General features: G+C 36.9%; 5 protein-coding genes across 8 annotated transcripts; 3 read left to right on the plus strand and 2 right to left on the minus strand.

Annotated features, from left to right (window-relative positions):
• The first annotated feature begins 487 nt into the window (after nucleotides 1-487).
• Nucleotides 488-1,442, plus strand: LOC664006 (desumoylating isopeptidase 1). Its single transcript, XM_970030.4, has 4 exons — nucleotides 488-644; nucleotides 695-907; nucleotides 957-1,051; nucleotides 1,099-1,442. Exons 2-4 carry the CDS (start codon nucleotides 749-751, stop codon nucleotides 1,280-1,282), a joined length of 438 nt encoding a protein of 145 aa, XP_975123.1. The 5' UTR covers nucleotides 488-644; nucleotides 695-748; the 3' UTR covers nucleotides 1,283-1,442.
• A 43-nt stretch (nucleotides 1,443-1,485) lies between these two features.
• Rim2 (Replication in mitochondria 2) lies at nucleotides 1,486-8,313 on the minus strand. Of its 2 annotated transcripts, XM_008198629.3 has the most exons (5): nucleotides 7,928-8,313; nucleotides 5,204-5,364; nucleotides 5,060-5,149; nucleotides 4,750-5,009; nucleotides 1,486-2,249 (listed from the first exon to the last, which is right to left on the minus strand). In XM_008198629.3, the coding sequence occupies exons 1-5, from the start codon at nucleotides 7,966-7,968 to the stop codon at nucleotides 1,809-1,811; spliced, it is 993 nt and encodes a 330-aa protein (XP_008196851.1). In that variant the 5' UTR covers nucleotides 7,969-8,313; the 3' UTR covers nucleotides 1,486-1,808. The 2 variants fall into 2 exon arrangements, with proteins under 2 accessions (XP_008196851.1, XP_975115.1); XM_970022.5 differs by having other exon boundaries at nucleotides 5,060-5,364; nucleotides 7,928-8,312.
• A 111-nt stretch (nucleotides 8,314-8,424) lies between these two features.
• Nucleotides 8,425-10,991, plus strand: LOC663987 (uncharacterized protein). Its single transcript, XM_970012.5, has 5 exons — nucleotides 8,425-8,656; nucleotides 8,701-8,843; nucleotides 9,330-9,709; nucleotides 9,764-9,967; nucleotides 10,015-10,991. The coding sequence occupies exons 1-5, from the start codon at nucleotides 8,425-8,427 to the stop codon at nucleotides 10,511-10,513; spliced, it is 1,458 nt and encodes a 485-aa protein (XP_975105.3). The 3' UTR covers nucleotides 10,514-10,991.
• An 869-nt stretch (nucleotides 10,992-11,860) lies between these two features.
• On the minus strand, nucleotides 11,861-13,253 carry LOC663977 (uncharacterized protein). The gene is made up of 3 exons (XM_970002.4): nucleotides 13,112-13,253; nucleotides 12,374-13,003; nucleotides 11,861-12,328 (listed from the first exon to the last, which is right to left on the minus strand). Exons 1-3 carry the CDS (start codon nucleotides 13,174-13,176, stop codon nucleotides 12,100-12,102), a joined length of 924 nt encoding a protein of 307 aa, XP_975095.1. The 5' UTR covers nucleotides 13,177-13,253; the 3' UTR covers nucleotides 11,861-12,099.
• Nucleotides 13,254-13,342: 89 nt separating this feature from the next.
• Nucleotides 13,343-20,460, plus strand: LOC663964 (zinc finger-containing ubiquitin peptidase 1). Of its 3 annotated transcripts, XM_064357575.1 has the most exons (8): nucleotides 13,347-13,472; nucleotides 13,567-13,816; nucleotides 13,868-14,137; nucleotides 16,458-16,659; nucleotides 16,721-17,166; nucleotides 19,209-19,512; nucleotides 19,563-19,779; nucleotides 19,932-20,460. In XM_064357575.1, exons 2-8 carry the CDS (start codon nucleotides 13,572-13,574, stop codon nucleotides 19,937-19,939), a joined length of 1,692 nt encoding a protein of 563 aa, XP_064213645.1. In that variant the 5' UTR covers nucleotides 13,347-13,472; nucleotides 13,567-13,571; the 3' UTR covers nucleotides 19,940-20,460. The 3 variants fall into 3 exon arrangements, with proteins under 3 accessions (XP_064213644.1, XP_064213645.1, XP_008196850.1); XM_064357574.1 differs by having other exon boundaries at nucleotides 13,343-13,472; nucleotides 13,571-13,816; nucleotides 19,209-19,779; XM_008198628.3 differs by having other exon boundaries at nucleotides 19,209-19,779.
• Nucleotides 20,461-21,508: the final 1,048 nt, after the last annotated feature.

Genomic DNA, 21,508 nt, shown 5'->3' on the forward strand with positions numbered 1-21,508 from the left:
TACAGTGAGTTACACTGGATTTGTTAAATTTAGGATTTTTTTGAATTCTTTTTTAATATACAGACTGATCCAGAAATACTGAGTCTGTTGACAACACTGGACTCAAATTTTTAAGAATACCAATGGAGTACGCGTCCAGTTAACAACATTTTAAGATTCTTGTGGGGTTGTACGTCAAATAATTGTCAAGAAGAATCGAATTTGGTTGCAGTGTTGCTAATTACGAGCACAAATACTTTCAAATGTGTTGCCAACAGACTCAGTATTTCTGGATCAGTCTGTACACTGACCCAAGTACCCAATTGAGGATACCTTCCCCTACATTGTTGTGGAAATTCAATCGTATGACCTTGACCTTGAGATGATGGGCTTTTAGTTTATTTATTCAGAATCCAAAAGCATTGGAACATGAATTGTATTTACTATTTCAGTAATAATAATTAATAAAACAATACGTTTTATTTTCAATATTTTCATATAATCTTAGGTTACGTTTCAGCTGTCAAAGCTGTCAAAACAAAAATTAAATATTGAATATTTACAATTCAGCATTGTTAAAAATGTAGATTTTCAAGCAAACACGTTGAAAAATGCATAAGGCATGTGCCTGCATTGTCTTATGCTGCAACACAAATTAATTCAAAGTACGACAAAAATAGTAAGGTTACGTAGTATCTGTTTATTTATCTTTTAGAATAAGCCCAAAATGGATATATTTGAATGAAAGGTATCATCAGAGTCCCTAAAAATGGGCGCCCCCGTGTTATTGTACATGTACGACCTGTCAGAGGGCTGGTGCAGGAATTTGGGGCCCCTGTGCCCTGTCAATGCCGTTTGGCACACCAGTATTGTAATCTATGGCAAAGAATACGTTTTTGGGAGCACCGGAATTACATTCCATGATCCCGTATGCCCCTTAACGCCCAATTGGCCCCAAAATTATTGTACCATTTCAGGGAAAACCTGACAAAGTTATTGAACTTGGGGAGACGGATTTACCCCCGTTTGAGTTCAAAGTTTACGTTAAAGAATTGAAATATACGGAGTGGACGTAAGGTTTAAACAATTTTAATAAAACAAAAGCTTAAATATTTTTAGGGGCGCTTCGTATGACCCTTTTAAGCACAACTGCAATCACTTTACTGACCACATTGCCAGGTATTTAGGCATGGGGCCAATTCCCGAATGTGTCTTTACATCAGTTGATAGGTTACGGGAGTCACCTTTCTACTCAAAAATCGTGGATTGGGTCACGAAAAATGGCCAAAACCAGCAAAAATAAAAATTATTAGGTACTTCCAGCACGGCTTCCTTGATTAATGAAGGAGCGCCAGCTCGTATGGTAACTGTCCTTTAACGTGGCTTCCTCTCATTGGTCAAGGAAGCTGCGCTTCATAAGCCAGAAATGTTCAAGGAATTATAAAATAAATTTTTGCCATTTATTCATTGTATAACAATTTATTACACTAAAAATAAAAATTGGTGTATTTAGAGAAAAGTATATTTAAATCAATCATTAACTTGGCTATATGTACAACAGGATCAATAAAGAAGCTAATAAGAAAAATATCGGATCTAGAATAAATCACACTTTTCATTTGAACAATAAACTTAACAAAAGTAAACCTCCACTTAACCTGATCAACCGTTTCAACTTATCCTATCAACATGACCAGAATCATCTCTTATACAAAACCTTTAACTCTAATACTGTACACCAACTACAAATCCAGCCTGAATTTCAACTTAACCTAGCTTGACTTTACAAATAATAACACAGATCTCTAAAACCAAAAACTAGAACCCTGCTAATTCGCCTCTTTATCGTAAAACTCGGTCCCGAACCTCGTCGTAAGAACGTAAACCACAGCCTCATAGGTTGCCATCATGATGGCCGTATTCGGTATTTGTCTCACAAGCTGCGTCGTCAGTCCCCTGTACACACCCCGGACTCCCTCCTCCTTGAAGACCAGAGTGAGGGTTTGCCAGAAGCCCGTGTAGCGGGTGCCCTCTTCGCGCAGACGAGTCCGCGCCACTTCATGGGGGTACGCGATGCAAGACGCAACTGTTTTCGAAACGGCACCGGCCGCCATAAACTCGAAAAAGTCCCTCGAACTTTTCTCAGTCGAATATTGCGTGTGGTGGCTCACTAGCTCCGCTTTTATCGCCTCGTAGATCACGAAGTGGACGATGGTCTCCGAGATGCCCATGTACGAGGCGGTGATGCCCTTGTAGAACCCAAGGATGCCCTAAGGGTGACCACGATTAACAACCAAAAACATTCTAATTCATTATAATAACATGATTCAAAATAAACACCTTTGATTGATAAATAGTTTTCTTTGTTTATTTCTACATTTTTTATTATTATGGAAGATAATTTTGCATATGTAATTGCAATCGTACAACTAACTGATTTGAATTGTTAAAACTTGAAAAACATTAGAGATGCAAAATCATTCATACTGTATTTTTTTTTCTTTATTTTCGCTAATTTTGAAATTTTATTTAGAATCAACCAAACCTTTTAATTCGACTACTACCTCGAAAATATTATCATATTGGCATATTATCATATGTAATTATATAGAATAATAGAGAATTAAATTTACTACAAAAAAGTAAATTTATAGCTAAACTGTTGCAGATAAAAATATGGCGGCGTGGATTTTTGTGTAGAAAATTAAATTCTCTACAACTTTGTTTCTTACACTTTTTTGTATCTTCAACCGTATTCGTTGTGTTTGCAAAAATATCAGATGGTGCGCAAATTGATAATTCTAAGCAATAAATATTTGCGCACCGTTGCATATTTATCAAAACGCTGGGAATACAGTTGAAGATAGAAAAAAAGTGTAAGGAACAAAGTTGTAGAGAATTAAATTTCCTATAAAAAAATCTGCGGCACCATATTTCTATCTTCAACGGTTTTGGCATAAATTAAAGTTCTGTTACATGACCACCGGTAAAATAAGACGAATCCCCCGCTTAAGCGTCTTTGGGGCCTAAACTGTTGAAGATAAATATATGGTCTCGCGGACTTTTTTTAAGGAAATTTAATTCTCTACAAATTTCTTTCTAACATTTTTCTTGTATCTCTAACTGTATTCGCAGCGTTTCGAAAAATACGGAACGAAGCGAATTTTTTTAAATTCAAATAATTATTTTTCTCACGTTTCTCATGAAATTTTTAGTAAGTTTTTCTCAGTCTGTTAGGAAGCTCAACATTTCTGCATTTTTTTCAAGTAATTAGTGAATTGGTTGAAATCAAATTAATTTAAAACGATTTTAAGACGCTCAAAGCGCCCTCATTTTTACTCTACTGTACTATCATGTTGGGTTCGAAAATATCTCGTTTCGTCTCCTAAGGTAAAGTCCTCCGTATTTCATTAAAAAAATGATATGGAGAATCCGTTGCAATAATGGCTCGGATAGTAGAGGTTGAAACAAGTTTTGAATTTGTTGTTAAAAAACATTCGTCAATCACCATAAAAATCTATTTTTATCGAAAGAGGATAACTTTTATTGTAGGCCGGCCTGTTTACAATAATTATTACAATGCCAAGGTCATCAGGGCGGAAACAACTGTCACATATTTCCACTTGTAAATCATTACTAAACTATTGTAACAGTACTTTAATTAATGAGTTTATTGCAAATAAAAATGAAAACACATTCAAATATTTAAAGGACAAAGTACGACTATTATTTGTAAAATTGCGACCACATATCTAAGTCTTTACTAACAGTGTCATAATTCGTAGATAACAATTCACGTTTTTATGCAAAAATAAATATTTTTCAACTTAGAGCGTTGCGAAAATTTGAAACGTAGCGAGATAAAATCTAAACAACCAACGAGCGATTCTTCAATAGCGAGCGGTAGCAAACTAATTTGAAATTCTATGGCAAACCAGTTTATTGTTGTTTTGTGAGCATAACTAAAAAGTAAAAAGTAGTTTACTCCAAGTCCATTCGTTTAGAATTTATTTACATTTATACCAGTTGAGGTCAGGCACATTTATTCAAACATTTATCAAAAAATTGGCCACACGAGTGCCAAAATGTCTCGTTTTATAAAGTTTCGTTGTTTTTACTTAAAACAGTGCCAACACCACTCAACACTAAACTAAGTTTAGAAAACTAGCGAAACCACTGAAATATGCTACTTCTACACGAAATTTGTTATTTATTATTTTTCAGTTTCTTCTATTATTTACATCACAGGAGCCAATTTTTTGTTTTGACATTTTTTAAGACTAAAGAAAAGAAAAAAGAGAAAATAGTATTTTATTTTCCCTGGACAAAAACACAGATATTTATGTGGAATCCCTTGACTACACCGCCTTAAAAATAGAATAGTTCAAAGTCGACGAATAACATGACTAAACAACAAGTAAAATTCGAACTTATCTAGGGGCAATAAAATTTGGCAGAATTAAGTAATCACTATCAAAAATCGTGTATTTTATCAGTAAATTATGTAAGTGGTGAAATAGTGGCCTCATTCAATTGTTAGCCAGAAAAATTGTGAATAACTGCCATGTGTCCACTGTTTTTCGCCCTGTAATCTTTGTTATCACTTGTGATAACACAATTCAAACAGTGTAACCTTTCCGCCTTGACACTGCCGATTCAAATTTCCTCTTTCTTCGGTCGGCAACACACTGATTTAAATTATTAGTCGAATCGTAATGTTATCGCTTCTATTTTTACGCCAAGGTCGTACAGGGCCGTCTCTGCACTCACCGATTTGGCATATATCCTCCGTACGCATTCGAACGCTGTCATGTTGCTGTTTTTATTCATATCCAATTGTAATCTAGTCTTGACAAACCAAATCGGATTTGTCAACGAACTGGCAACGAAACCGGCACACGAAGCCGAACACACATGAACCATGGGCGAATCCGGAGGCAGAAGACCGTTCCAGAAGAGTTTCGCTTGCGAATAGGTGGCGAAGTAGATGGCCCGCGAGGGGGCGACCCCCACAAGATTGGGGCCCAGACCTGTGGAGGAATTTTTTGATTCATTCTTTTCGATTTGTTTTTTTTTGTACCTTTGAATAAAGCGAGGGGTCCTTCGTGCTTTATAATGTGCTTCAGACATTGGACTATGTTCAAAGTATCAGTCGAGGGAGTAACGTAACCTGAAAGAGCCACAACTTGAGGCCGGCTGTGCCGTGTAGTGGTCCATAACCTACGCCTCTGAGAGGGAGAGACTGTACGGCACGTCGTTTGCGAGCCCCCGGGGGGCTCCTGGGCGATCTGGGGCAAATGGTGGAAGCCGCTTTTCGACGACTGTTGGCGCGTCTTCACCACTTCCAGGGGGCACGTCACGATCGCCCCCACGGTGCCCGCCACCCTAAAAACACAGCTCGTGAATATTTTTGAAATATAACAACCAAAGAACTGCTCCACCCTGTATACAGTGCCTCGAATTAATTTTCCAATCAAAGTGATTTTGATTTTTTTAATGAAGATTTATGTTTATGTATTTATATATTTGACTTGGGGCCCAAAACTGATGCACTTTTCTAATGTAATTTTCCTGTTTATGCTGTGTTGATAAGCGCAAGTACATCGTGCATTTTTTAAATCGCTTATCTCGGCGAAAACAACAGCAGATTGCGTGCCAAAACTTATTGTTACATCGATATTTGAGAGGACGTTTCAAACTGGTTTAAGACCCGCACTGCTGTTCTATTCCTGATTGAATTTGTTGTTGGTTTATGACATGGCAAAGGGGATAATAAACGAGATAATTTGAATGAAACATTTCTAATAATTGCTAATAAAAGATAATTAAACCGATAATATGGCCGTATATTTAGAACAATTCAAACGCAAACAATTTTTAATAAAAATAAATGACGTTGAATATTTTGAATAATAACGAGATAAGGCATTTTTGGAAAATTATTAATGGCTTAATTACGCTCAATCTTAAATTTATCGGTTAGATAAAATACTATCAACATACCATAATAAGCCTAAACAGAATTATTGTTTTAAATAGCTCGAAAAACAGTTGGGTACTTTACTATATCTCTTTTGGCAATTATTTTGTCGATAAAGCAATGTTCCAAAAATGGACATAATTGTTTGCAAATACTATTGAAGTTTTCTAATTATGATAAAGAACAATCGGGCGTCGAAAATTGCGAAATTCCAATGATTAATTGATCAAAGTCTTTGTTTTGTTTATCTCGTCTCTTCAAAAATTTCAACTGTAAATTTCCACCATTTAACGTTTTTCGCGTAATTTGGTATACAAACTAAAACCAGTTATTATTGCGATTTTTTATTGTACAAAATGCCTCGCAATTGTATTGTAATTACGGAAGTAAATCATTATTTTTGTTGACAAATAACAAAAGATAAATGACCTGATTAGTGATTATGATTATATACTGAGGAACTCGGAAAACACGTTTTATATTTCTTTATTTATACACCCATATATACTGTTACTTTCACCCTCTCTAATTAAATTTAAGCAGCCACCTTTTTCTTAATAAAAAAAAATAATTTTTTTAAAGATAAGGACACAAATATTTTTGTTGTACATTTTAAAATCTGAATCCTAGATTTTAAACACTATTTAAAAAAAAATAATAACACTTATGCAAAAACTCGGGTGTCTAAGCACTCGCATACGCTCGTTGCGTAACGATACCCTCAAACTTTAAGCTTGTTTTCGCACTCGTATTATTAATAACTATACAAATCTTCAATTGGTGTGTTTTAATACTAAAAAACCTTGTACACTTGTTGGAAAACAATGTAAACATTAAAGAAACTTTATTGCCTTTTCTGGCATTGCAAATAAAAAATTATAACGCGGCGTTTCTATTATCGTGACAAATCTCATTATCTTGAAGATTAATGAACAAAAACAAAAATATTGCAAAGATAAAAGCAAAACAGAGTCAAATAAATAAAGCGCAATTTGGCCAGTAGTTTACTATCTAAATAAACACCAAAAAAAACAATAAGAATACTTATTCACTGAATTAAATAGATTAAAAACAAACTGTTGTGCAGTAGATAAACATTATTGTTTCCGACTTGTCAACAAAATTTCAAATATTGAACTCTTCGAAAACAAAACGTACACTGTCTAGACAAAATAACGAGTTTTTACAAAATTCAAAAATAATTACGTAATTAAACAACTGATCTTTGGCTTTGTAAACACACCATTGTTATTAGAGATAAAGGAGACACTTTTAATGACTAGTTCCAAAAGTGGGATTATGTAATAGAAATAGGCCATTCAATTGAATCAACAGGTTTATCACCCTTATGTGTTGAAGGAGAATAGGAATTTTTTTCTTGATCGTTTGGCAGTTTCATATTCTTGCAAAGTTTGCTGAATCTTTTGCAACATGTCACAATTAATTGAAATGTGTTGTAATCACAGTACAATGTCCAAGAAGCAAAACGTTAGACAATTATCCAACAACCCTTCCGATAAAACAATTATCATTGACCTGTTTCAGGATCCTTAATTTCGAAATTCTGCCATCTAAAAAAAGCCGTTTTTGGGTCAGTCTGACCATTAATCACGGTTGCATTGTGTTATAAAAATATCGCGGGGTATAAAACATTGTTTTCTTGGTGGTCAGCTGTTCAAGTAAATAATTCGAATACGGCACTGTTTTCGCAAATGTCAAACTGACGTTTTGTATGTTTTCTTTCGCAAATTGCCGTAAATTAATCCTAACAAAGTTTGTGTTTGATTAGATGTAGGAACTTTCGGTTAATTTCCTTCTGAAAGTTTCCAAACCGAATTGCGCATCATCTGCGGAAAAACGCGCTATTTTTAGCCGGAACGATCGGAAGTACCGGCGCCAAGTACGCAAATTGCGTCACAAATTACATAATTGTAAAACTGGTTAGGTTAGGTTAGGGTTAATACCTACCCCCCGGCGACGAGATGAATAACGGAGTCTTTCTGAGACATATCACCCTTGTTCGACTTGGGGGCTGCTCACTGTCACCACACTGTCCACTCGCATGCCCACTGAGTCCGTCCCTGTGCCGCCCTTACCCGTGAACGTGACACTCGGCGCGTAGGCCTAAATTTCCCAAATTTCTCCGAATACCGCACTGTTTTCGCCCCCACCACCCGGTACCATGCCGCGATCACGTGGCCCTGTTTACCCGGTACCACTGCACCCCTAATGGTAGTATTGACAGCTGGGGTGAACCACCCTCGATTGTTTCATTACCAACCGTCCCCGATGCACTGAATTTCCGCGATTTTTTCGGTGCATTCAGGGCGTGCTTTCGCCACGAGTTTGCGCACCCAACTGTCCACACGGTCGCACAATGTAAACAAGTGTTTGCCTTATTTTTAGCTTATCTGGAGGCAATTACGTAAATAAGCGATAAGTTAGGTTATGTCAGAGGCGGCTTGATGACTTTCGATGCACCCAGGATGCCCAACAAGGCCCTCCACTGCTACCTCCTGATGATCATCTGGATCCTGCTCTTGGTCGCAGGTGTTTACAAATTCCTCGAACCGCGACAGCGGCCCCCAGAGCCGGCGGTCACCGCCGAACTCTTCCACAACCTCGCCAACGACATCAAAACACGGCGAATTTTCAAAATTTGTAACTTCCCGCACGAGATCACCGACGGGGATGAAGGTAATCTCAGCCCCCGTGAACCCCAATTGACTGGTGTTTGACAGGTGCCCTCCACAGCAAAAAGTGGGTGATGACGGGTGTCATCATTTTGATCAGGCATGGGGACAGGGGGCCCCTCCAACACGTCAGGAATATCTCGGCGGTCAATTGCGGCTCGCAAGAAACAGAAAAATTGATTTCTTACAAGGTAATTTATCGCCCTGGCAGGCGCAAACCAGACAAACAAGTTCTTGGATTAATTTCTGCTTTCTCGAGCTAAATTTGCAATCTTTGGGTATTTTCAGAACGATTGGTCTAATTTTGAATTTGCATAAACGCGAAACTGCCAACAAAGTGTGCTGAACCAAACGCTTTCAAAGATAATAAACACTATTTATAGGCCAAGTCGTAAAAATGTGTTTGTTTGAAGCGCTGGCTAATTAATTGCCATATTTTGATCCTACAAATGCGCTATTTTTAGACCGATGATTGTTAAATGTCTCAAAGTTGGCACCTGGTAGTGCCATTTTTTGGCCGATCAAACGAGCCAAATGTACGATTGTTTAATAAATAAATAAATGTAAAATCATGAGACACGAATTTGCTGCCATGTTCTGTGTATTGTTGGTTGCAGCAATTGAAATCTGGACTTCCCCTATTTTCTTGACTTCTGAATAAAAATTCTCCTTTTCAGTCGTATCTCCACAACGTGACAATCTCGGGCCGCGCCCCCTGGACTGGCCCCGGCCCCTTCCACGACTTCCCTCTGCTCCCAACCCACCCCCGGCAGTGCCAACTGGGCCAACTCACCATGCAAGGCATCAGCCAACTCCTCAAACTTGGGCAAATATTACGCCAAACCTACCTTCACGTTTGGCCAAAAATCGCCACTCTAACACCCAGCGAAGTCCTAGTCTACAGCACCCGCTATCGGCGCACCTTCCAATCAGCCCTCTCGTTCTTATTCGCTTTAATCCCTACAGAAGCGTTCACAAAATTATCAATTTTTGAAAGCCAATCAATGAATTTCTGCTTCAAAGACTGCGGGTGCCCCATCACCGACAAGTTATGGAAGTAAGTTCCATTTATTTGTCTATGATTTTGTAGTTAGTGGTTAATTTTTGCCAGAGGGGTGAAAAAATCGATTTCGCACCAGTTGAAATCGCACCCGGCCGTGGCCGTCCTGGCCGAAGCCACGGGGAAGTCCCTGTTTTCCACCGGGGCGGAGCAGGGGGTCCTCGGCGGGGACCCCCACGCCGTCAGAGACGCACTCTTGACTTACGTTTGCCACGGCAGTGGGCTCCCGTGTGAAACCCCGACGAATTGTATCAAGTAGGTGTCCCGTCATTGATGCCAACTTAACTAATCAGGAGTTTCAGGCGGCAGAACGTTGCTGGTGTTTTTGCTTACACTGACTGGGTCAACTACCAGAAATGGAGGAACGCTTTTTGGAAAAGATTGTGTCTTTTGCGGTCTTACGGTTTGATAAGACACATCGTGCAACAAATGTTGCACATGGTGTCCAATAACGGCCCCTTTCTGGTGCTTTACTCGGGGCATGACCACACTGTGGAGCAGCTCACCACGGCCCTAGGGCTCCAGAACGACCCCCTGTTGTTGCGATATGGGGCGCGGGTCGTTTTCGAAGTGTACCAAAACTACGAAGAGTCGCAAAACGGCGCCAAAGGCATTTATTTCCGCGTGTTATCGAATGGTAGAGACGTGACACGACAGGTGAGTTTTTGTAAAGATATCGTTTTGTTGGAAAATAAAGTAAGTTTGTGTAAAATCGAGGATATTGTGAGATTTATCCACGATGATTATTTCGTTTCGTTGAACGTAACGAATTTTAAAGATGCGTGCAGTAGGAATGAGTAGAAATTTGAGTTGTTAGGTTTCTGAAACTGTGATTGTATCAGACGTGTTTTCGTTTTGAGAGCAGAAATGTGATAGGTCAATGACGCAAAAATGAATGGAATTGTTTCCAGTCAAGGCACAAAACGGTTGTGAGCCTGTTCAAGAAATGAATTCACGCTCTTGAAGGGATTTTATTTCTTCTGTCTTCCGTGCTTGCTTATTATAGGTTGCGAAATAACCGATATTTTTATTTTGACTCAATGAAACAAAAGCACTTAATTATGAAGGATGATTGCCTGGAGCCCTGATGATTATTTTTAGTGTTTTCGTACAGATATGTTATCCACAAGTGAAAACAATAATTAATTAATGTGATGTAACAATGAACAAACTGTAATCTCATAAACCCGTTATTTATTCTAATCTACACTTTTGTATTGTGACGTTGGGTTGTTATTTGTTTTCATCTTTTTACTTGAAAAATAAAAGTAGAAACTTTGTTGTTTAGTATCATTCACGGCTTTTCACCCAAATGTCAACGAATCTGTAAAAGCAAAGGAAACGCAAGTGGTAATTGCAAAGGCAAAAAAAAAGAATTGTGTTGACTTCTATTGGCTTAATTGTGTCTGATTTGTGTTTACATAAAAAAGCGATTATTCAAAATTTGTAATAAAGTAGCTCATTTCCGAAATCATTTTATTTCACTTTTTACATGAAAATTAAATATTTAATTTGGAATTTCGTAATTTTTTGTTAATCACCCAGCATATTTAAAAATTCAAATAAAAAAATCGTCTTCATTTATTAGAAAGTGTGTAGAAAATAAAGCTCAATTAGATGTAATTATAAGAATTGTATCCTTTGCTTTTAAACATTTTTTTAATTATTGGATTTTCTAATTTTTTTGGTTGAATATTATAAAAAATAAATACTTGACTAATTCAGTTTCTTAAGTTCACCCATCGGTACATTATAATTTTGAATAAAATATTTATTTTTTGTGAATTTGGAATAACAAAAGCAACTGGTTTTGAAAAAGCAATTTGCAAAAATGTGACTATACACTTTCAAAACTCTAAAATGTGCCTATAATTTTTTATTAACATGATTTTGTACTAAAAACGCCTATTTTTGCAAATGTAAGGGGAAAAATATTTAACTTTCGTATAGATGGAGCATTTCACGTGAAGTGTGATTGCTGATAAAGACATTAATTTGAGTTTGCACTTGTTTTATTGGTTTTGTTATCTCCAATCAGTCCCTTGATAAGTGATAAGTCAATATTTGCCGGAATTATATAATGATCAATCCCGTGCATCAGTAAACATCGTGCCACCACCTGTTAATTTTAAAAATAAAACAACCAAATCGTCATATTCGTGTTTATTGAATGTCTCCACAGATCAGTCTTACCGTAACTTTCACACGACTAGCAAAAACACGGCCAAGGTTTCCGTTTATTAGAAAAATTCATTGCTTAACTGACCTACACCTTATTAATGAAATGATTTTGTGCAACTTATTCTAAATAAAATTTCAGCGATATGTAAATAAAACAAACTTTAATAAAAAACATAAGCGTAACATTTGCTTCACTTCCCTTGTCGTTACAATTGCCCTCCGGTCCCCGACTTCCCCAAAACGATTTTATTATACGCCGAATTCATTTGCTCCAAGAAAATAAACGTGAGGACGGTGTGCGGCCCTAACCTGAAGTAGTACGGAGTGAAACCTTTCCACAAAGCGAACGGCCCTTCGTTCTTCACGACTTTGACTAAAACATCGAGGGCGCCCGAGTACTCCGGCTTACCATTGATTGTTTTCATGTTTTGAATCCTGAAATAGTAAAATCAGAGACGTGATTTTGAATCAATTTTCTACCTAGTTTTGGCAATATCGACTGGCATCGAGGCGGCCGTTGTGACCAACCCCGAAATCATAGAGGCACAGAAATGAAGGAAAATCCCGTCGTGGAAGAATCCCGTATTTAAGAGCATTTGCTTGGCTTGCGAGTACGTGGCCAACTGGGCCGCATTAACCACCATAGCGCGCCCCATTGTGGGGATTGCGCCCCTCCAAAGGGTCAAAACCCCTTCCTCCTTTGTTATCCTGAAGAGAGCGTCGAACACGTTCTTGTAGTTGCGCCTTTCGGCGGCTGGGAGACGTCCGTCTGCGGTCATCCGAATTAGGGACACTTCGGCTGGGGTTCCCACAAACGCGCCACACACGCCTGCCATCATCCCCAACCCCGCCTTCACAATGAAGCTTGGGGGCTTCCCCTCCTCGGAAAAAGTCTCGAAAAGCCACGAGTACACCCCCAGACGGGTCGTTGTGTAAGTCGCTTGGCGCAAAAGCCCAGCTGAGAGGCCCGTATACAGGGCAAAAACCCCCTCGTTGGAGATGATTTTCTGGAGGACTTGGAACGAAGTCGCCCGCTCTTTTTGTGTGGCCGCTAGTTGCATTCGATTTTTGAGCAGGTCTAAGGGCTGGACGAAAAGGGTGCCCGCCATGCTGAAATATTTGAATTTGGCGGAGTTGTATTACCAACCTTGGTGGGTAAGAAATGAGCGGATTAAGGATAAGATAAGAGGGAAATCGGATTAGTTAAGCGGAGCTTACCCAGCTGATCCCCCGAATAAGAATTTGATGTACTTGGGCATTGTTTTCTCTTTGTTGTCCCCCATTTCGAATTTGGACTTCACTGGTATTTAACGCGTCAAACTGTCACAAGAAAGTGACTCGATCGTTCGTATTTCATGTAAATCGTTTCGTTTATTTACGATTTGTGGCTGTGGAGGTTGCAAAGGTCATTTCGTACGAGAAAAGCACTTTTATGTCGATTTTATGGTGGGGCAATCGTGCCAACATAGGCAATTCATTATGCAGATTTGCTATGCGGGTTGCCGAAGTAGGTCAATCAAACTGTCAAATGAATCGCAACATTTTCAAAATTGGACGAAAATCACAACGTAAACAGCAGGTGAGCCCCATTGTCCCCCCTTTACGAACAGTACCCCACTTTTGGCCAATTTACTCGCACCTTTGTGGCGATACAATTCTGATAACCTCAAAAGGTAGGATGGCTAGCAACATCCCCGATTTGTTCTACTCCTGCGAGATCTGCGGCCTGGAGGGCTTGAGTGAAGACGAGTTCCGGACGCACACACGCACTGCCCACGTCGACGGCAATGCCGTGTGCCCCTTTTGCGAGTTATCGGCCGTCTCGCCCGCTGAACTCATCCTTCACGTCAACCAGGCCCACTTGGACTACCTCACCCCCGAATCCGAGTCCAACATGACCTTCATCGACGACGTCAGCCCCAGGTATGGCCCCCATTGCAGTCCCGCACCTACCACCAGCAGCGCTTTTTCCAGCGAGTACAACGGTATTAATGGGGAAAGTAGTGATAATTGGAACATTCCGTCTTTGCCCAGCCATAATAAAACCAACATTAACAACATCAACCTGTCCCCGAAAGTTAACGGGGGCGGCGAACTCAGTCCGAAAAATTCCACCCACGGTCAGGGCTCCCCCTTGCGATCCAGTCTCGCCTTGAAGTTGAAGAGTGCGGCCCCCAGAATGCAGTGCCCCATGTGCAATTATACGAGCAACAGTCCAAACGAGCTCGAGGAGCACGTCAACAGGTAATTTCGGAAAAGTTAACGGAAAAGGCCAAAATTATGTAATTTTCTCATTTTTTCTTTGCTTTTTTTGTCTGTTTTGGCGAATCTATTTGAGATGAGTGAGTTTTTAGTTGCATAGTAATTTCATTTTTGCACTTTTCAGTTTATTTGAGCAAAATTGTTCGAGAAAAGTTTGTTTTTTGAAAAAAAAACACAAAAAAAGTAAAAGATAACGCTTTTGTTTATACTATTTATTATTATTATTATTATTATTATTATTATTATCATTATTATCATTATTATTGTTGTTGTTATTTATTTTTTACGACTTTTCACACTTAACCTTGTTAGAATGATATAAAAGATGCTCATTTTTATATCTGCTCTATTATCACTTTTTTAATGTTTACACAACTATCAAATTCACACTGTATATTAAATCTGGTGAAACATCAAAATACCTAGTGTCAGTTTCGACGATTTTTCGAATCTTCACTGTAAATTTTTTGCTGTACAAAGGAAATTTCTCAAAATAAGTGAGTTTTTATTTAAAAATACACAATTTTTTTACTTGATTTAGTGATTTTTCGGCATGTTTGCACTAAATCACTCTAAACAGGTCAAAAAACGTCATTATCGATCTAATTAGTGAACTTTAATTTTGTAAAATCAGTGAGTTTCTCGCTCAAATTCCAGATAATTCTAACGAAAAAGGTCAAAATAATGTTATTTTAGATCTACGATATTTGTGACTTTTGAGGTTCAGGCAGGAATATTGCGAAAAAGTTAGGCGTAAAGTATTTAATTTTCTACTTTTATTAGAGATAATTTTTTCATGTATTTGAAGAATTTAAGCATTTAAAATGGCCTTCTTGGGAAATTTTGCAAAAATATTAGCGTGTTACTTAACAATACGAGTGTTTACCGAAACAGATCAAATTAAGATCGTTTTCGAATATCAAATGGAAATTTTTGCCGTATTAGGACATTTAATAAAATAGGTGAGTTTTTGTTACAGAATAATTATGTAATTAATGGTATTATGTTATTTCCGGGGCAGTTTTAGCGAAATCTTGCAAAATTACTGAAATTTTATGTCAAAAAATATCAAAAAAGACTCCGAAAAGGCGAAAGTTTTCTGTCTGATTTTGTAATTTTTTGGTATGCTTTTGATGAAATTTTGTGAAAGAATTGCTTTTATGGCTGAAAAACGAGTAAAAACGCTAAAATAAAATAAAAACAGTGCAATTATCTGCTTAATTTGGTGATTTTTTTGACATATTTTAGAGAAATCTTGCAAAATTACTAAGATATTAAGCTTGAATAGGCTAAAATAACTCAATTTCTTATCAAACTTTATCTTCTTTTGGGTTAATTTCCAAATTTCCTGATATTTTAGTTGAAAATGACACCATTTTTTGACTAATTTTGTGTTTTTTTCGGTTTGTTTTTTAAATTTTGTAAAATAATTGCGTTTCTACTTGAAAAAAAAAAAAAAATCGAACATACATGCTAGACAAAGTAAAAACAGTGGAATATCTACTTAATTTTGGATTTTTCGGCTTATTTTAGAGAAATTTAGTAAAATTACTAAGATATTAGGCTTAAAAATGTAAAAATAGTTAAATTTTTTATCAAATGTTGCCTTCTTCTGGGGTAATTTTAACAAAATTTTTAAATAAAATTGGCATATACATAATGTTATTTTCGATCTATATTTGTTGTTTTTTTTTTAACCTATTGTAGGCAAACGTAATCATATTCAAGTACATAATTTTCAACAATTTTTCGATATACCTATCATGGAATTATTCGAATTTATAATTAGAGTTAGCTTTTGTTTTTTTTTTTGTGAATGATAAACTAGTGCAATCTGAGGGAAAACTGTATTCTAATTAAATATTACCGTTCGAAATTTTATCATTCGACTTCCCAACTTGATTAATAAATTATGATAATCACCGTTTTGAATCAAGTTAAAAAAGTATGAAAACTTATTGTAATTATTAATTCAAATGATTACATGATATTGTCACATATTCAGAAATGGGATTAATTTAATTTAATTTAATATTAGGTAACAAATGAGAATATTTTGAATCAATTGTCTTCGTGGTGTTTCATCTTATTTACTCAAATTTTGTATAAAATACTAGCTTTATTTCACTCATAAAGTTATAAAATTAGCTTTTGCGAAGTGGAGTAAAATAATACAATTTCCGACTTAAATTTTTCGCCGTATTAGAAGGAAATTTCACAAAACAAGTGAGTTTTTGGCTCACAATTTGATAATTTTTGGACGTAGTTAGGCCTCGGTGGTTAGTTTCTTGTTTTATTTTAGGCGGCATTTTGACGTGACGTCGCCTTCGATGGGGGGCACCACCAGCGAGATATACTCGTGTCCCTTATGCGTGAAGTCGTTCAATTCGGCCCCCGACTTGGAGCTCCATGTCAACATCGAGCACCGTGACGTGCTGTCGCCTGCCAGTCCCCCAACACATTCGTGTCCCGTCTGCGGTATGAATCTAGACAACGCAAGCAATGTAAATTTTTTGCCTTGTCATTCCATTCCATGGTAATTTTTTTTTCTATATTTTTCTGTAGAGTGAGAGCGCTGCTCGTCACGTGGAGAGTCATTTTCCGGCCACTTCGCCTCAGCCCGCCGACAGAGCAGCGTTGCGTGAAAGGGAGCAGCGGGAATTCGAAATGTTGAGGGCGCAGTACGGCATGGACAACCAGGGAAACTTCAGGGAACAGTCCGTTACGAACATGCAAAGAGCTGTGTACGCGGGCGAGATGAGTGTTGCCGATTATTATGAACGTACGTTGGATTTGAGAGCGGCTGAAAGTTGTGGGATTGACGATGGGAGCTCCATAACCAGGAGTATTGTGCCTAGAGTTCGAGCCATTAGCACTACTGCACCTAATGTGGTCCGAACTTTACTCTGTACCTGCGTTGATCACTACGCTTCATCGTATGGTGATAGAGGCTGGGGCTGCGGATACAGGAATATGCAGATGTTGATATCAAGTCTGCTTACACACACTGGGTAATATTTAATTTTTCTTGAAAATATTTTTTTATGTAGTATTTTTGACTAATAGTTCAATAACATCAAAGAACTATTCCTTATACCGAACATTTTTTTTAATTCGCCCGTAAAACTACGGTTTTTGGGCTTATATTTTTATGTAGTCAAGTTATTTATAGTTTGATGACGTTATTTTACACAAACTGATGGACTAGAATCCTAAAACTTGCGTAAAAATGTAAAATAATTTATACTAAATCAATTTTGTGATTTTTGGTTTAGGAAAAACTAGCTTGGAGAGCTTGAAAACGTACTTAAAGGCTTTAAAAACGCAAATATAACACCGTTTTCTGCATAATATTGTGATTTTATAGCTTGTCTTTGACGAAATGTTACGAAATAATTACGTTTCTGGCTGTAAAGCGGGCAGAGATACTCGAAAAAATTTAATCTTTACGTAATTATCTTCTTAATTTAGTGATTTTTCGGCCTGCTTTAGTGAGACTTTGCATTATTTTTGAGATTTTAGACTTGAAAAGGTACGAAAAATACAAGTTATAATGAAATTTAGAGTATTTTTGGTTTAGTTTTGACGATATTTTGCTTAAAACGTGGCAAATTAAGTAAAATTTGGTGATTGTTAGGCTTGTTTTTAGGAAAATTTGCCAAGTATTTAGTTTGTGGCTGAAGCACGATCATAAAGAAAATGCAAGTCTTCCTATTTTTTGATCTATTTTAACAAACTCTAGCAAATTTACTGATTTTAGTTCAAAAATGTCTTTCTTTTTCGTTATTTCTGGCGAAATTTTGCTCAAAAGTTTGTCAATTTAATTGTGTTTTTTTGCTTTGTTTTAGTGAAAACTTGCAAAATTACTGTATTTAAGTGCTAAAACGTTATAAATTAAGTGAAAGTTTAGTAGGTTTAAGAAATTTTGCGAAATTTTACTGTTTTCGGATGAAAAACTATCATAAACGCTCGACAAAGGAAAAACTTGGGCTTATTTTAGCGAACCCTCGTAGTATTACAAAGATTTTAGTGAAATAATGTGCTTAAAGACTTGTAAAGAGTAAATATTTTATTCTTAATTTTGTGTTTTTACCGCTTTTTTGACGATTTTTTGCGACATGTCTGCGTTTTTGACTAAAAACGAGTGAAGATTCTCGATTTCCAACCTGCTTTAATGAAATCTTAATAAAATTACTGAGATTTTAGACTTGAAAAGATAAGTAGGTAGTACATTTATGAAGTTTTGTGTTTTTTTAGCTTATTTTTGACGAAACTTTACTTAAAAACGATTTTTAGGCTTGTTTTTAATGAAAAATTTGCCAAAGTATTACAGTTTTGAATGAAAAATCATTTGCAATGCTCGAAAAAATCAAAAATTATGGACTTTATTCAGTTTTCTGCCGGTTTTGTTTGCGAAATATCTGTAAAATTACTCAGATTTTTGTTCAATAATCAGCTGAAAGATTGGTAAAAGGTAAAAATTAGACCGTTTTTTTTAATATTTTTGTAAATTTTTGTTTTTTTTTATAAGAATATATTTCTGAAATAACTATCAAGAAAAAACGTTCGAAAAAAGTAAAAATAATGTAAATATCGACTTCATGTGGTGATTTTTTCAAACAGTTTTAGTATAATCTTGAAACATTCCTGGCATTTTAAGCTTGAAAACGTAACAATAAAACAATTTTTTATCAAATTTTTTGTTTTTTTTTTTCGCTCATTTTTAAACAAATTTCGTTTAAAAACTTGCTAAATAAAATAAATTGAATGATTTTTCGGTTTATTTTAGAGAAATTGGCTGAAATTATTAAGATTTTACTTCAAACATGTGCTTAAAGATTTGTTGAAGGAAAAAATAACATCATAATCTTCCTAATTTTGCGATTTTTTGGATTGTTTTTGACTAAATTTTTCGATATATTTTTCATTTCTGCAGTAGGAACGCTATAAAAAAGCGAAAATAGTGGAATTACGGTAGTTAATTTATTTGGCGTTATTTTGTTTCTCTTTTTTTTTTTTTTAATTTTTTGAAGGCAATTTGTAAAAATTTCAGATACAACGAACGCTTATACAAGCTATGGCAGGGCCAGAAGCCGCCCCGCAGTTCCGTTCCGAGCATATCCCGCCTCCAAAGCCTCATCGAGCAGGCCTGGTCCCAAGGTTTCGACATTCAGGGTTCGGAGCAATTAGGTTGCCGTCTTGTTAATACTCGCAAATGGATTGGAGCCACCGAAGTCGTCACACTCTTATCATTTCTCCGAATCAAATGCCAGCTGGTAGACTTTCATCGGCCGACAGGCCCCGGCGGCACCCATCCAGAACTCTTCACCTGGGTGTTGAAATATTTCGAAAACAGCGTTGGTGGTGAGTTCGTTCCACCACTGTATTTACAACATCAAGGTCACAGCCGGACCATCATGGGCATCGAGGTGCACCGAGACGGCAGCTTGATCCTTCTAGTGCTAGATCCGAGCCATTCCCCCCAACAGATGGCGCAGTTTGGCGACACGAACAGCTCAGCTGTGGCTTTGCGCCTTTTGAGGAAAAGCGAGGCGGCCATGAAAGCGCGCCAGTACCAGATTGTGGCAGTGGTTGGAACTATCGACTCGGAGCAGCAATATCAGGTAAGTGGCTAGAGTACGGAGAGCTAAAGGTTAGGATACGAAACGGACAAATAAAACGTCCCGTCAATGTCGACAGAGGGCGCAGAGCAATGAATTAAAACGTTTCGTCTCTTAAGTTATAACACACAATATAGGAAGCAATCTCTTTGCAGCAAAGTAAAATTCTGAGGGGTACGAGAATACCGCAGGACCGGTGAGGTTACCCCGTCTCGTGACCTAAAATTATGAATATCTACTTTTCACCACCTCTGCTGTTCATATATTACTAAAGGGAATTTTGGAGTGTGCCCTGGCCACGCTGCTATTTATTTTTCAATCATCATGGCCTCGAAACGTCAATAAAGTAGATAGAATGAGCTTAGATTTGATTTTTAGTTGGGGAATTTCGTTCCCTTAGATCGAGTGATTCTTGAACAATATTAAAAAATTACGACAAAAGTGTTAATACTGTTACAAAATAACTATTTTTGACCAAAAGATGAAGTATCATTTTAGTCAATTTATTCAAGTACACTGTTGTAGGATTTTTGTCCTTAAAACGCTTGTTACTATTATTTGTGATACGATATTTAAGTTTTTTATTTATTACTAGTCGTAGGTCCATTTTGTCACTATTGAATTTTACCTCTATTACACGAATGTACAAATCGATTTAAAAAATCATGGTTTATTAAAGATTCACTGCTGTGTTACTCCCCCAACCGTCCCGATCCAGTGCACTTTGAATCCGAAAATGCGTGTTTTCATTGGCCGATAAGCGAAGGCTTGCTTCTGACGTCACAATGATTGATCACCCATGATATGCACTATTCAAAGATTGAGACGGTAAACAAACTACGCATTGATATCAGTGGGTGCAGGACTGGTATTGAAATGATGAAACACGTGACCGACTTGCGTTTGACAAAACAGGGGAAATTTTGTTTTTTTGCGACACAAGGCTGTAAAACCGGGTACATTATTATGCAAATTCGCGTGTGTAACAATTTGTTTTTCTTAAATCATGTTTTTTGAATATCAAAACTGCTTTGTAATGTATTGTGTTTTTTAATTAATGTCAAAAGGTCGGGAGCGATTCTATTATAAATATTTTATTTTTCGTATGCAAATCGTTCAGATTACGCTGCACAATTTCAAAGCGGAATCGAAAACTTTACAAGTGTTACATTTGTGTCATTGTCATTCCTCCGTATAAATAGACAGATGATGGGTAATTAGGAAGGATGAAAAAATACGAATTTAAATTAACGGCCCTAGTTATTTAAAGTCAAGGCCGAGCTCATTTGGCAACTAATGAATGTTTCTCTAATTTACGAAAAACTGTTACAACAGTACAATCTTTTTTACAGTATAATAAAAATATTTTTTAGTGCTCTAAAGTAAATTCAAACCTACTGACTGCGCCAATTATTTGTTTGAAAAATACTGCAACCAAGATGAATTAGGACTAATTTATTTTTCGGTTTAAAAAAATCTAGTCACATCAAATTCACACTGTATATCTGCTTATTTTGAGTGAAATAAAGCAAAACTACGTCGAGATGAGGAACTTCGGTCGCGTTCCCTTGGTCCAAAGTGCCCAAAAGTTGAAATTCATCCATAAACAAAATAAAATCGCGATAAAGCCACCGCTTGATAAACATTAAAGTATTAATAGAGATGAAAATAAACAAGTAAAGGGTGTTGGTTTTTGCGTCAATCCACGACCGCATTTTATCACTCCGACTTG

Source organism: Tribolium castaneum, chromosome 6, assembly GCF_031307605.1.
Source record: "Tribolium castaneum strain GA2 chromosome 6, icTriCast1.1, whole genome shotgun sequence".
Classification (NCBI taxonomy): Eukaryota; Metazoa; Arthropoda; class Insecta; order Coleoptera; family Tenebrionidae; genus Tribolium; species Tribolium castaneum.